Raw genomic sequence first — 16,193 nt, 5'->3', positions numbered from 1 at the left:
ATAGGATATTGCAATAACACCAGTGGGCAACAGAATTAGGGAATGTATGAAGCCAGTCGTGAAATTCCATTAATTCGAAAAGTCCGCAGGGGGGCGCACGTCAGGTCCGGAAGTGACGACACGTACATTGGCTCCAATGTAAAAATGAGCCGACTTCTCTCTCGTTCTGTGTCTTAAATAAACATTTTCCGAATGAGCTTATGGTCTGAATAAACAATTTCAAGTCTTTTTCATGCTCCCCTGGGCTCCGTTTTCTAAATTATGGTCCCATTTCGAGTAAAAGAGCCGATAAAAATTATAACTTTGGGGGCGGGATTTTCTTTGATTTACACCAGCCACAGGAAATCAGATGATCCCAACCAGTTGCCAAGGCAGGCTAGCTAGCTAGCTAGCAACGTAGCAAGAGATAAAAGTAAAATAACAGAAACAGCGTTACCCTTATGATATTTTAATGATGTTAGTAGACACACGTAACAGTATAGATCCCCGTGATGAGGTATGTTGATCAAAAGAACACCTAAAACGCTATATCGAAATCGGGTTTTAGTGGACGGGCAGCTCTGAAGTTGGGGCTTCAGAGCTGATCTGCGGCTAGCTAGCTAGCAACAGTATAGAGCCCCCGAGGTCTGTTGATCAAAAGAACACCTAACGCTATATCGTTATGTAATGTGACTTGTGACATGATCACCACATTTCAATAAATATAACGTTTTTGCACATTTGAATGCTGCTGGTCGTTTGTGTAACGCTGTATATATTGGACATTTAAATCTGATACACAATTGTGTTGAGGTAATTCCGCAAAGCTCAGTTAAAAATATAACGTGTAACACCAATGGAAGGATGGGTAACATTAGCTAACGTCATCCAGGCTATAAACGTAAGGCTATTATGAAACGCTGATTCAGACGTTACAATAATATGACATAATATGAGCCAGTTAGCCTAGCTAGAGAGAGTAATTTCAGACCACCAGATATCACCATATTTCATTTCAATAAATATAAAGCATTCGTTGATTGAAGCAGACTCAGACTGCTGGTCGGTTAAGTTTCTCCGTCGTCCAATCCTTGGTTTGTGTTCACTCGACATCAACAATCTTATACATGATAATATACAACAAGGCTATCTTTGTTGACAATGTTTATTGACAAAAGCATTAAAACAAGCAAATATAACAATATTCTCCGGTCACTGGCAGATAGCTACAATTGTTCAAAGCAAATCTCTCATGTCAGCATTTGGCTTGTGTGTTATTGCAATTTCCTATGTTGAAACAACTGATCAGCAGTAACGTGTATAGTTAATCTCAGGAGAACAGAATATTATAGCTTTGATCTTCAGAAATCATGATCCTCTGTTGTGTGTCCCATCTGGTACTGGACAGCAGCTACCCCCTGGAAGAAACGAATTAGACACTGTTAATCACTGTATAACGTTAACGTTTGCTTACCCAACACTACGTGCGATTGGTAAATACTGTAAATGCAGAGGTGGATACTATCCAGAGGAGTTGAACCCCCAGCTTGTTCCCCCTCATCTAACGTTAGCTAGATATATAACGCTATTAGCCGGTAGATCATATGAGTATGCTTTGAGTCTGCCTCATCTCAAAGAGGTAACCTAGGTAAACAGAACTGCGTTTGTTTTCTGTCTACGTCCGAATCTGTGCAGCATGCAATACTGTTTAACGTTGTATAACGTTAACTTATGCTATTCTAGTCTAACGTCCTCCTGTAATGACAAATGGACATGTAGCTAGCGTTAATGTCATGCTATGCAATTAGCGTTACGTTAGAAAATAAGATTACCTCGATTTTGTGGAAGATGCAAGCGGCAGGCTGGTGACGCAGCGCGAGGTCTGGAGGAAATAATACTCTGGTTTTTCTTCGGGCTATTGTATTCACTGTGACAGCAATGGAGCAAGGCTAGCAATAGCAACTAACGTTAACAACATTTGTTAGCCAAGCTAACGGCTAGCAGGGAAAATAACATGAACAAGATGGATGCCGTGGCGGAGGAAACCCTTCCCCGAGTCCCGTCCACGCTCACGCCCTTTCCTGTTTTCCCGGCTCCAGGTTTGAACAGATTTCCCACAATGCAACAGGAAAATCCATTCATCCAATCAAACGAAATCAAACAATATCGGGAAGTGAGCTTCATTTTGCCGTGTCAAAAACATATAGCTAAGGTGGTCCAGATATTATGTACTGTCCATGAATAACACACAAGCCAAATGCTGACATGAGAGATTTGCTTTGAACAAGTTGTAGCTAGTATCTGCCAGTGACCGGAGAATATTGTTATATTTGCTTGTTTTAAAGCTTTTGTCAATAAACATTGTCAACAAAGATAGCCTTGTTGTATATTATCATGTATAAAGATTGTTGATGTCGAGTGAACACGAACTACGAACCGAAGATTGGACCAGAGGACATGACGACGGAGAAACTTAACCGACCAGCAGTCTGCTTCAATCAATGAATGCTTTATATTTATTGAAATTAAATATGGTGATATCTGGTGGTCTGAAATTACTCTCTCTAGCTAGGGTAACTGGCTCATATTGTGTCATATTATTGTAACGTCTGAATCAGCGTTTCATAACTTTATAATAGCCAAACGTTACTGTATGAAGTTAGCTAATGCTACCCAGCCTTCCATTGGCATATGCTGCCTTTAGCTTGTGGTATTATGGTACAGTATTATGGTACAGTAATATGGTACAGTAATATTGTCTAGCTGGCTAGACAGACAGATGAGTTTATCTGGAATCAGTGTGACAAGATCCCTGCTGCTAGCTTGTCTGCCCTTCTGTGTCACAGAGTATCTAGCTTTATAGTATCTTAACAGACTGCATTACATGCTACACCATGCAAATATATTTCAATATAATTCAAACAATAGTTCCTTTCCCATACCATGGTGGGCTGGACTGTACAGTATTGCTGTGAAAAAGTTACAAATGATTGTGTCAAGTGTTACACGTTATATTTTTAACTGAGGTTTGCGGAATTACCTCAACACAATTGTGTATCAGCTTTAAATGTCCAATATATACAGCATTAAACAAACGACCAGCAGCATTCGAATGTGCAAAAACGTTATATTTATTGAAATGTGGTGATCTCATGTGACATTAACGTTATGCCCAAATGGTGTACTGCCCAGAAGCGTCACTTTACATGTTTGGTAGGGAATTATTATTATTATTATTATTTTCATTATGTTAAACCAGCATTTATCTTCCATAATGCATTAAATCATAATCACAATGCTATGAAGACATTAGCTGATCACCACAGAGCTGCACAGACCAGTTTATCAGATAATTTCGCCGTAAAATGTGTCCAGGTGATCAGCTCTGAAGCCACGGCTTGTATGGTCGCTGCCCGTACGCTAAAATCCGATTTCGATATAGGTGTTATTTTGATAAACTGACCTCATAACGGGGAAATATACCGTTACGTGTGTCTACTAACATCACTAAAAGATCATAAAGGTAACGCTGTTTCTGGTAGTTTACTTTTACTCTATGGCTACGTTGCTAGCTAGCTAGCCTGCCTTGGCAACTGGTTTTGCTGTGGTTGGCATCATCTGGTTTGCTGTGGCTGGTGTCAATCAAGGAAAATCCCGCCCCAAAAGTTAGTCTTTTTTATCGCCTCTTTTACTCGAAATGGGACCATAATTTAGAAAACGGAGCCCATGAGAGCATGAAAAAGACTTGAAATTGTTGATTCAGACCATAAACTCATTCGGAAAATGTTTATTTAAGACACAGACCGAGAGAGAAGTCGGCTCATCTTTCAATTGAGGCCAATGTGTGACGTCACTTCCGGACCGTGACGTGCGTCCCCCAGCCCCCGGGCTTTAGAGAGAATGAGATTTCAGGATCGGCTTCATAAATTGACCCATTCTCTTGCCCACTGGGTGGGCTGAATGATTCACACGGCATCAACTCGTGGCTTGAAGGAATAAGGAAACATTCCACCTCAACTATATTTAAGGTGGGCTGAATGATTCAGACTGCATCAACTCATGGCTTGAAGGAAGAAGGAAACATTCCACCTTAACTAGCTACTGGCTTTTTCAGGATCAAAATATGTTTTTTCTCCCAGTACCTCACTATAACTAGTAAAGATGAAAAGGCAGCCAAACATCCTTTCATTTTTCAGCTGCTAAAAAGGTACGTTTACAATCATGAAGAAACAATGTTAAATTAAAAGTGTGTTTCTTTTCAACGTGGTTGAATCAAAAGTTAGCATTAATCACCCCATTGCAATTTGCATCGCCAGAATTCGCCACATGATGCCAAATGATGATCAATGCCTTGTGCAACTTGTGTGATGCTTGAGACTCGTGGAGAGACTGTTTAGTTGTTCGTGTTGATAACTGTGCTTATATACGTCTATTTTAGTTTCAGAGATGCAAATGTCATGGGCTACTTCTGCAGTGTTTATAGAGGACACAATAAGTTAAGTCGTGTGTGTCAGTGTGTGTGTGTGTGTGTGTGCACGCCTGCGTGTGTGTGTGTGTGTGTGTGTGTGCGCGTTGGGGGTTCCCCATAGAGGTGCGTTCCCCGACTTCTCCAGATAGCACTACACCTCTGCTTCCAACACCATCACTTCTTTGTAGATTGTGCAAGAAACAGAGGGAGAGGTTTGAGTTAAAGCCATGCAAAAGCTACAAACTAATCCTCCAGGAGGTGAAGTCTTTGGCTGTGCCCAGTGATTACGCTTACGCCAACTTCAGCCTGAAAAAGCAGAGAACCTACAGTCTTAAGATGCTTAGCCTAGTGCAGAACACAAGTGAACCCTTGTGAGCTCGTTTCTCCTAGGACAATCTGTGGCTTTGCATGCTTCGTTTTAATGTCTCCCCAGGGTGCAACCAAAAACATTCCTCGGGTGTTGCAGCCTGTGGATGTTGCAGCTGAACGGCACAGGAGGAGACAGACAGTGAATGGAGGCTGTTTGAAGAGACTTAGGGCTAATGTGTGCTAGCAGGTAGCTGAAGGGGACAGGGGGGACAGACAGTGAATGGAGGCTGTTTGAAGAGACTTAGGGCTAATGTGTGCTAGCAGGTAGCTGAATGGGACAGGAGGGGACAGACAGTGAATGGAGGCTGTTTGAAGAGACTTAGGGCTAATGTGTGCTAGCAGGTAGCTGAATGGGACAGGAGGGGACAGACAGTGAATGGAGGCTGTTTGAAGAGACTTAGAGAGAATGTGTGCTAGCAGGTAGCTGAATGGGACAGGAGGGGACAGACAGTGAATGGAGGCTGTTTGAAGAGACTTAGAGAGAATGTGTGCTAGCAGGTAGCTGAAGGGGACAGGAGGGGACAGACAGTGAATGGAGGCTGTTTGAAGAGACTTAGGGCTAATGTGTGCTAGCAGGTAGCTGAATGGGACAGGAGGGGACAGACAGTGAATGGAGGCTGTTTGAAGAGACTTAGGGCTAATGTGTGCTAGCAGGTAGCTGAATGGGACAGGAGGGGACAGACAGTGAATGGAGGCTGTTTGAAGAGACTTAGGGCTAATGTGTGCTAGCAGGTAGCTGAATGGGACAGGAGGGGACAGACAGTGAATGGAGGCTGTTTGAAGAGACTTAGAGAGAATGTGTGCTAGCAGGTAGCTGAAGGGGACAGGAGGGGACAGACAGTGAATGGAGGCTGTTTGAAGAGACTTAGGGAGAATGTGTGCTAGCAGGTAGCTGAATGGGACAGGAGGGGACAGACGGTGAATGGAGGCTGTTTGAAGAGACGGTCCTTACACATCGGGAGCGTTTTTTTCCGTGCGATTAATTCGCACGTCAATAATATTTTCCGAACCTATATCAGTTAATGCATCCGTGCATACCAATGGCAAAGTTTCGCCGAGCGTTATTGCAGTGTTTATTTTTTCTAACCATGGTCGCATCGCAATTTCGTGCCGTATATTCGCATCGCTCTTGATGTGTAAGGACCTTTAGGGCTAATGTGTGCTAGCAGGTAGCTGAATGGGACAGGAGGGACAGACAGTGAATGGAGGCTGTTTGAAGAGACTTAGGGCTAATGTGTGCTAGCAGGTAGCTGAAGGGGACAGGAGGGACAGACAGTGAATGGAGGCTGTTTGAAGAGACTTAGGGCTAATGTGTGCTAGCAGGTAGCTGAAGGGGACAGGAGGGGACAGACAGTGAATGGAGGCTGTTTGAAGAGACTTAGGGCTAATGTGTGCTAGCAGGTAGCTGAAGGGGACAGGAGGGGACAGACGGTGAATGGAGGCTGTTTGAAGAGACTAGATCATTTGTGCTAGCAGGTAGTCTGGGGCCAAAAACCTTGTTCCGTGTCATCCGGCTATGGGCGGAACACACCACCATCCACCGGGAACCAAAGTGCAGCAAACGAGTATACCCGAAAAGCTAAAAAACAAACAAACTAAAACCAAATAATGGCATTGCCGCCTGACACACCGGTCAAAACTGTAAAATGGAGGAACGAAAACACTGTGGCACACAAAGGGGGATGACCACCGGAACACAGGGCGGGTCTTCCTGCCTGTGGTAATGGGTACTTGTTCTGTTTGTTTAAATTTTTGACACACTTCTGTGTGGAGTTTGCATGTTCTCCCCGTGCCCCCTGGGGGTTTCCTTCATATACAGTAGGAACCCCTCACCAAAACATGCAATATCCTGGTCGCTTAAGTGGTGCCTCCTCTGGTCGTTCGAAGGGAGGGGAACTCGTTGGAATAGCGTGATCCTCCCACATGCTATGTCCTACCAGTGAAGCTTCCCCTGTCAGGTGAAAAGAAGCGGCTGGCTACTGCCCATGTCTCGGAGGAAGCATGGAGCCAGTTTCGGCTCTCCCCAGATCGGCAGGGAGTGGAGCAGCAACCAGGATAAATAAATTAAAATGAGCACTAACAGGGGATAAAAATGGGATAAAAACCGGGGGGGAAATATTAAAGTTTTTTTTTGGTCACACACTGATGATGTAATAGGCACTGATGAGGTCATAGTGATGTCAGAGCAAAATCATTTTATGACATCACTGATGATGTCATAGGCACTGATGTCATAGGCATTGTGACATCATTAGTGATCATAGACATTGTGACATCATTGTGATGTCATCAGTGAGTGATGTCATCATGATGGAAAGTTGGCAAATAGTGCACTGCGCATACTAATAGGGCAGGTGAGGCCACGCAACAGCCAAGCTGCAGGCGAGGCCGCGCAGCGGGCGAGCTGCAGGGCGGGTGAGGCCGCGCAGTGGCGGAGCCTAGGAATCAAGCGCGCGTAGCACGCAAGATGCCTAGTGGAATTAAAGCTACTATTATGTAACTTTTAAATTATTATGTTTATTATATATAACAATAAAGAAATAGGATATATTATACATTATCAGTCTGCAACTTGTCTGTGACCCTGTGTGTACCTTCCTAATTTCCCACATTTGCCTGAAATTGGCTTTTCAATAAGTTGGGGACAATTTTGGGCCTATACCCAAAATTCTAAATGTTATCCTTTTCTTTTGTTATTGTTATCTATAGTGGTTATTTGCATAAAACCACACAGTTTGATTAGGAAATGATTGTAGCTTTTTTAAATATGTGCTTTGATTTAATAAAATGTAAGTCAATTTGTAACTTGAGTTACTTGACAAAGTAACTGGTATAATATTACTGAAATCCTATAAGTAATAAACTATATTACTGGGTTACTGCTAAAAGTAATATATTATATATTTTATATTATATATTACTTTTGTAATGAGTCACCCCCAACACTGGTGGTCAGTGACTGTTGGAAATGAGGAGGCAGCGATACGAAAGATCAGCCGACCAAATACAGCAGAGTGTGATCCGAACCACATGCTCTCTGGCTCCGTTTTATTTGTTTTCATCCACATTTGTTCCATGTGGGATGCGTGCAGATCTGAAGGTTTCTGCTCTCCTCAACCCATCGGGAGGGAGGGCAAAGACCGAGAAGACGTTACGTTTGGAAATACATTTCATTTAATCTTGTATTTTGTCTAAGTTAAAATTGTATTTTTCTTAAAGCATGTGAAAAAACAAATCTGCAAATGGGGTGAGACATGCCCCGCCCACCCCCACTTCAACCATGCTACTCAATGTGTTTCAGTGGAAAATATCCAAAAAATAAGGTAAATCACTCAAATTATTTCAAGATGCAGCAGGAAATGAAAATGTAAATTACTGAAATGATCTGACTGTTGGACATTTTTTAAGATTCTATGGTCAAACAACATGTTTTGGAATGCACTTGTTCAAATCGCAGTACTGAGCCAGGCACTTTGTACGATGCATTCAATGACTCTCCCATACAGTGGGACAATTCCCTCTGCAGAATATCTGAGTGACTGTGGAGTGTGGACTGCACATGTCCACAGCCTTAAAATCCATTCAAAATCCTAAAAGGGAAAGAGAACTCAACACTGCTTTGACAGTCAAAATCGAAACCTAAGTCCATATCGACGCTCTGGTCTCTTGTCCATCACTCAGTGAGGCCAACAGCTGACAGCCTTTAAATCCTGCAGTAACATAAAACTGTGGAGAAAGCGGATTGTGAAGTTGCTCCAGAGGGGGGCCTGACCACTTGGCATTGTGTGCAGATGTACAGTATTCCCCCTCCCCCACCCGCCACATTCAAAAGGTACATGATCTAGCTATGGCTGTTTGCGCTGCCCTGACCCGGTGGCCCTCCTGCAGCCCGGCTCCGTTTCTGTGCTCCTGTGTCCTGGTGTTATCTGAGAATGCGCTGAACGGCGAGCAGCGTCCGCACACACCGGGAGAACGGTGAACTGTTTCTCATTCTTTGTGCCTTAAAATTGTTGATATCAAAGTATCTTGCTATCTAGTTTGGGACAGCACACAATTGGTGCCAATATGTAGGCCTATAGCGTACAATGACAACACAAATGTGTGTTGTCCCAGAGTAGACGCGTGATTGACACATCCTCCACAGCTACTGCAATGTGAGCCCTTTCGCTCATTGTGGTAATGTGTGTGTGTGTGCATGTGAAAGTGAACGTCATGCGAGAGAGAGAGGGAGGGAGAGAGAGAGGGAGGGAGGGAGGGAGGGAGGGAGCAGCCACAAGGTGGAGGTGAGTGGAAAAGTGAAAAGGGTCAAGAAAGCATCCCCACCCCCCTTTAACCCTCCACCAAAACACACACACTTGTGCACATAATCTAACACTGGCTCTCGTGCAGACAGAGTGCTGTGAATAACTGCTGATATGCCACGTTAAAGATAATCTAACACTGGCTCTCGTGCAGAGTGCTGTGAATAACTGCTGATATGCCACGTTAAAGATTGGCTTGTCTCGGGTCGGGGGCCTGCTCAGTGTAAATCTCCCAGCCTATGTTACAGCCTATGTTACAGAGAAGAACAGCTGAGGGCCCAGCCTATGTTACAGAGAAGAACAGCTGAGGGCCCAGCCTATGTTACAGAGAAGAACAGCTGAGGGCCCAGCCTATGTTACAGAGAAGAACAGCTGAGGGCCCAGCCTATGTTACAGAGAATAACAGCTGAGGGCCCAGCCTATGTTACAGAGAAGAACAGTAGCCTTCCTCTATCTGGTGCGCTAACAACACACACTGTCCTCCACCTGTTCTCACGCAGGCTGCAGATTACCAGCATTTACGCTAAAGCCCTAGATATAGACCTTATATAGACAGTCTGGTGATAGTAGCAGCAGCAGGAGTACGCTAGCCACCGTTACTAGCCTATTTAATAAAGTTTTTACTGCATCAGGAGCTATTTCACAACAGCGATGGTGTGCTGTGTAATAATACACCGCTCTAGTAATAGCAGCAATAAAAGCCCTGGTGTTAGTTTTTAAGCAATCCCTACTGTCCGCAAACGTGAAGGGAAAGAGACAGAGGCTAACGTTAGTAGCAAACATTGGGCCAACATGCAAGCAGGCGTGAAGCATCAGATCATACCAAACAAACATTTAACATTAAGGTTATTTACCTTTGCTGTCACGACAATGTTTGATGATGATGTCATTGGTGGCACAAAAGTAAGAATGTCACAGACCTTGCCACAGATTAAATAGTTATAGGACTCAAGGGATTTGAAAGCCTTCAGCTGCTGAGACGTGTATGCCAATACTGTATTCACAAGGTAGTTATAACTGTCCGGTACGTTATACCTGGGCACCTGACAATATAATGAGTTATCTTTATTCATGGTGGCTAAGTCAGTTTTTTAAATAGGGGTCCACACCTCCGACCAAACTTATTTTTTCATTACTTCTCGTTGACGAAGCCATAACTGTTGCTATACGTTCAGTTAAACTAGCCGGCCAGACTATGTTACTGCGGCTGCGGTTTGTCAACAATATGGCGCCGTCCGGGGTTAGCGAATAAGGTCTATACTCCCAAGTTGAGGCGGACGGACACGAACAGCTGCTGACACCACGGATGCGTAGTAGTTCTGTTTATACTCGTTTCTGGAGTCGCGGACAAGGACGTGTGAAGAGAGGTGGGGGGGAGAGAAGCAAACTAAGTGCAGATCTCAAAAGCAGGTAAATCACTATGGGATTAGTGAGATAAAAGGAGGAGAGAGTGATGACAATGATGAAATGACAGTTGGAGATTGATTGACAGCTGTCATGTCATGATATTATTGGTTGAAATTTGATAGTACATGCCGATGTAAGCACACTGTAGATTTTGTTGGAAATGAAAACAACATGGTTGAATTTTGATGTGGAAAACCTAAGAAAATTGATTTTTGTGATATATATATTTTTGGCATACATTGTTAAATATGTGCACGCTATGACCACTTATTATGTGCACTCTATGACCACTGATCAGGGATGTGATCTAAAATATTTAAAAATGCATTTTCTCATTTCAGCTTGACTTTAAAAGGGCACATAATCACTGGAAGATGTTTATATATATATACTGTATATATATATATATATATATATACCGTATATATATATATATATATATATATATATATATTCTATCCTTGATAGTTTTAGTCTAGTTTTAGTCAATGACAACGCAAAACCTTTTAGTCAACTTTTAATCTTTACCTCTAGTCAAAATGTTTTCTGTCTTTAACTAATTCAATTAAGCCAATACAGGCATTGGAAATTGGAATCAAGGTTGACAGGTTGTATCAAGTGTTGAAAATCGTAAAGCAACATTTAACTCTTAACACTTTTACTTGTGTAATATCCAGATTCCTTACCAGTTTGATTGCTCTATCCTAGACTCTCCCATCAGTGTTAATTTTGGCAGCTATTTTAGATTTAAGTTTTAGTCCGTCTTTAGACTAAAATGCTTATTAGTTTTAGCCACATTTGAGTCATTTAATTGTATCCTTCATAGTTTTAATCAGTGAAAATAGGTAGTCGACGAACATTTTTAGCGTGCGACATGCCTAGTATATACACACACACACACACACACACACAAATGAAATTGCAATTCTTTGACAGAATATTGCAATTGTGATTCAAACTGCAATTCATATCATCACATTGATCAACTTATGACAAGTTTTTCTTGTTCCAATTAGAACTTTAAAATTGATAAAAAAAAAAGGGATTTTGTCTACTGGAATCAGTACTAGTTAATAAGAGGCCACAGAAATTTAGGAAGGAAGGAAGGAAGGTGCCATTCTTTAACTATGCCATTGATATTTTACCAAGAAATAAAAAAAAATCATACATGACGCCAAGCATTAGCTCAACCAAGAATAGCCATGTGTTTTACCTGGTAGGCAGCGTAGTCCAAACATGTCTCGACTCCTGGCGTTTTGCCCAGTCTGACTCAGCATCCTCTCCTGTCAGGGAGACAGAGTTGAGGTTAGCATTGTGTAATTCCTCTTGTTACAAAATGAATTTCCCCATTGTACATTTAACATGTTATATCATATATGTTAGAAGACAGGAAGAGGGGATTCCTGGCAATTTAACTCACGGGGCCCCCCTGTGGCTAAAAATGGAGGTTGGCTCTATCGCAGGTCCTCCTTGCCAGCCATGTTGTTTTCTAAGCTAGAGAAGCCTGGGATTTTGAAAGGTTTGAGTTTTGTTGTGAAAAACTCAGTCAGAATTCAGAATCAGACTAGGAAAGTTTTGAATATCAGAGAGGCGTGGCAGGGGGAACTTGGTGTTGATCTATCTGAAATCATATGGGACAGGAGTCTGTCTGTGGTCCAGCTCTGCTCGGTTAATAGCAGACACCAGCTGATCCAATTTAAAGTTGTTGCCTATCTTCATTATTCCAAGCATAGTTTACACAAGATATATCCTTCTGTCTCGCCACTATGTGATAGGTGTCAGGTGTCGGAGGGCACACTGTCCATTGCTTTTTGGTTTTGCCCTTCACTGTCCGGATTCTAGGCCAAAATATTTGACTGGTACTCTAAGGCCTACAAAATAACCCTTCAACCGGAGGCGGAACTCGCCATCTTTGGCTGTTCAGAGTACTCTTTGCTCCTCCCAATGGCCGTGCAGCAATCTTTGACACAGGGCATGACTGTTGCCAATAAACTAATTCTGAAGGAATGGAAGTCCTCCTCTCCACCTTCTTTTCAGCTGTGGTTGACAGACATGGTCTCGGTTGTGCGTATGGAGAGACTCAGGTTCCAGAGGACCAATTCATTACGGAAGTTTTTAGTTATCTGGGACCTGTTCCTGGCCTATTTTGACGAGGTTAAAAATGACAAGTGACTCACCCGGCCGATTGCTTATGGACCACTTGTAGTGGAACCCATGCACAGTATCTTTTGTAAGCACATAAGGCATTTTACGTGACTGGTAACACCACTTTGTAAAGTTGGGAATGTATGTTTTTTTCTTCTTCTTCTTCTTCTTTTTCTTTTCCCCTTTTCCTGTCTGAGTGTTTTTGGTTTTTCATGTTCTGAAAAACCATAAAATAAAATATTTGAAAAAAAAGAAGACCCATAGGAGTCCCATACGTCAAGGCAAATGACATACTGGTGATAGTATGCAGTATTAAGTAGCCAGGTTAACTTTTACAGACAGTAAACACACAAAAATAAGAACTTTATAAGGCTACTCTAAGTTAACAGAAATAGACACAGGCTGGCTGCAGCACTTATCAAGTCAAGTTTATTTGGAGGAGAGAATTAGCCTAACTAGACCTGACTAATCAACAATCAATCACAAAACAAAATGATGCAATGCAGTATGCAACAAAATAAAACACAAGAAACAAAAGCATGAGACACAAAATAGTATGTTGAAAACTTAGCCAAACCTAGCCCACCTAACCACCAACCTTAGATCCCTCAGTGAAGACAAAGAAAAATGTAAATGTAAAAGAAAATTAAAGTAATCTTTGGTGGGCCAATAATACTTGTGAGTTATTGGGCATTCATATGCTATTGGATGTATTAGCAAATTTCCTACTTGGTAATTTCACATGAATGCCAAAGTTACATGAACGAAAAAGTTGTAAAATTAGAACATTTTGCTACAGTTTTGTTTCAGTCAACAGTATAAAAAAAAACATACACGTGGACGTCCGGGTAGTGTCACGGAAGATTCTGCCTACCAACATGAGGGTTGCAGGTTCGCGACCCCGTGTTACCTCCGGCTTGGTCGGGTGTCCATACAGGCATTATTGGCTGTGTCTGTGGGTGGGAAGCCGGATTGAGGGTATGTGTCCTGGTCGTTGGGGCCCCTGGTCGGGGTGGAAGGGAACTGGGGGGAATAGCGCGATCATCCCATGTGCTACGTCCTGCCGGTGAAACTCCCCGTTGTCAGGTGAAAAAGAAGCGGCTAGCAACTGCGCATGTGTCGGAGGAAGCGTGGTGCTAGTCTACGGCTCTCCCCAGATCGGAGGAGGGTGGAGCAGCAACCGGGGCAGCAGGGGGAAATTGGTCAAGTACAATTGGGGAGAAAATGGGGTGGGAATCAGAAGGGGGAAAAAACACATGCACTTTATTGCAAGTAGAGATGTACCGATATGAAAATTACCGATAACCAATATTAACATTGCTATTATGGCCAATAACCGATATTTACCGATGTTGATGATCTGTATAAAAACACATTTCTATGATAATTACATTTTGTACATACTGAAGTGAAAAACACATGTAAACACTGTGAATTTGAAAAAGTAATGGATTCTTAATTTTCTTTATTTCCAAAACATTTGGAAAAGCCCATAAATCATAGATATAGCGCATTGTTTTCTCTCAATGTGAAAATTAAATTTTGGCTGATACCGATAACCGATATTAACATTGCAACATCGGACCGATGCCGATGTAAAAAAATAAAAGAAAAAAGACTAACATCGGCCGATACCGATATGATTGCCGATATATCGTGCATCCTTAATTGCAAGTTTTTTTTGTTAGCCAGACTAACCTAACATTGGTGTTTCAATTCAATTCAATATGAATTAAGCCTATAATAATTTTTTTTAACTTTGCTAGAAGAAGTGCCTTGGTGCTCCCGTCTTTTTTACACTATTATGTCCCTTTGACCAAAGAGCACCTTAGATTTTAACCATTTGAAACGCCGCAGCCCTCCTTTTGTTTCTTCTAACCTAACATTTGTTTGTATGAAGTTTGTCAGATTAGCTTGTTAAACTGCAAGTCATCCATGTTTATTTTCTGTCTTTTGAGTTTGATTTTCCGATACAATAGGGCATGAATGCAATGCTGATTTGCAGCCAACTTGAAAGTCCCAGATGCCGGACCGGCTTCCCACCAGCACATGAAGGCACCATTCCCTGAAACTAGGGATGCACGATATATCGGCAATCATATCGGTATCGGCCGATGTTAGTCATTTTTTAACATATCGGTCATATCGGTATCGGTCAGATGTTGCAATGTTAATATCGGTTATCATTATCAGCCAAATTCTTCACATTGATATGAAATAATGCAGTAAATCTATGAGTTATGGGCTTTTCCAAAGGCTTTGCAAATAAAGAAATGCATAACTTTTTCAAATTCAGTGTTAACATGTGTTTTTCAGTATGTACAAAATGTGATGATCATAAAAATGTGGTTTTATACAGATCATATCGACATCGGCAAATATCGGTTATCGGCCATAACATCAATGTTAATATCGGTTATCGGCATCGGCCAAAATTTTCATATCGGTGCATCCCTACCTGAAACTGTACCTGAATTACCCTGAAAGCTGCGTTCCTTTGAAATGAGTAATGTACTGTCACTCATCCATGCCACAAGCTCAGATTGTTTATGCCAGAAGCAGACTAAACAATAGTAATAGTACAGGGTCAAACAAGCCATGTCTGTCACATTTGGTCTTGTTGATCATCATATTCATCCATCCATTGGCATAACCTGCTTGTCTCATCAAAGTCTAGTTCTTCTCAGTGGGCCCAATTCCCAAAGACAGAGCCAACCGTTTAGATGTTGCTGTTCCTTTCTGTTCTCTCTCTCTCTATGATAGCCATGCAGTCTCAAGTACTTCAGTCTGTTCTGCAGGCACAATTGAAATCCCACAGAACCGCAGAGCTTACTATGAGCAGAGTTCTAGCTTACTAGCACATATGGATCCACTTAGCTCTGCTACTACCCCCCACTGAAAAACCATTTACATTTATCGGCTAGGAATCACATAAAATGCCCAAGACGTGCACCGAAAATAGGATATGATTATACAGGTGGCGAGCAAGCTTTAGCCCAGGGATACTCAACTTTGCCCAGGGGCCATTTTTGCAAAATGACAGGAGGCCAGGGGCCAGTTAATAAACCAACATTAATACTAATTCTTCTGTAGCGGATTGTAGGTTTTTGGGGTGTTAGCCAGAGTTTAGTCTCACAATTCTGTGCACACAGGATAGTTAGTTAATGTAGGTTAAGTTAGTTAAGTACATACTGTAAGTGCCTGGGCCGCGAGCAGAGGGCCATATTTGACAATTTAGCTGGAGCTCAGTCAAACTTTATTTAACGTTAGTTTTCATTGTGAATTAAAAAATGGTCGCGGGGCCACTCTGCACCCTGTCGCGGGCTGCATCTGGCCCCTGGGTCGCAAGCTGAGTATCACTGCTTTAGTCTTTGTAATCCAGGTTTAAACTACAGTACCCACTGATTACCTAATCCCGCAGCACGCTATAATATCTGGATCGTGGGATTCACTTTCTCTTCCCTTTTCCTCTGTACACTGGGGCTGTTTGGCGTGTGGCAGAATTCGGGGGCAATTTATCTCAA

General features: G+C 42.3%; 1 protein-coding gene across 1 annotated transcript in view; it reads right to left on the bottom strand.

The window, feature by feature from the left end:
• The window catches only part of mtmr11 (myotubularin related protein 11), a gene marked incomplete at its 3' end in the record, with an annotated part of 114,409 nt that overhangs the window by 73,334 nt on the left and 24,882 nt on the right, over window positions 1–16,193 (bottom strand). Inside the window, exon 2 of the mRNA XM_083639008.1 lies at window positions 11,738–11,807. Coding sequence (XP_083495134.1) covers window positions 11,738–11,807 — 70 coding nt within the window. The remainder of the gene's footprint in view (window positions 1–11,737; window positions 11,808–16,193) is intronic.

This window comes from Poromitra crassiceps, assembly GCF_964638095.1.
Source record: "Poromitra crassiceps genome assembly, chromosome: 1".
Taxonomy (NCBI): domain Eukaryota; kingdom Metazoa; phylum Chordata; class Actinopteri; order Beryciformes; family Melamphaidae; genus Poromitra; species Poromitra crassiceps.
Note: the sequence above shows the minus strand (reverse complement) of the source record. Positions and strands in the feature narration are given on the sequence as shown.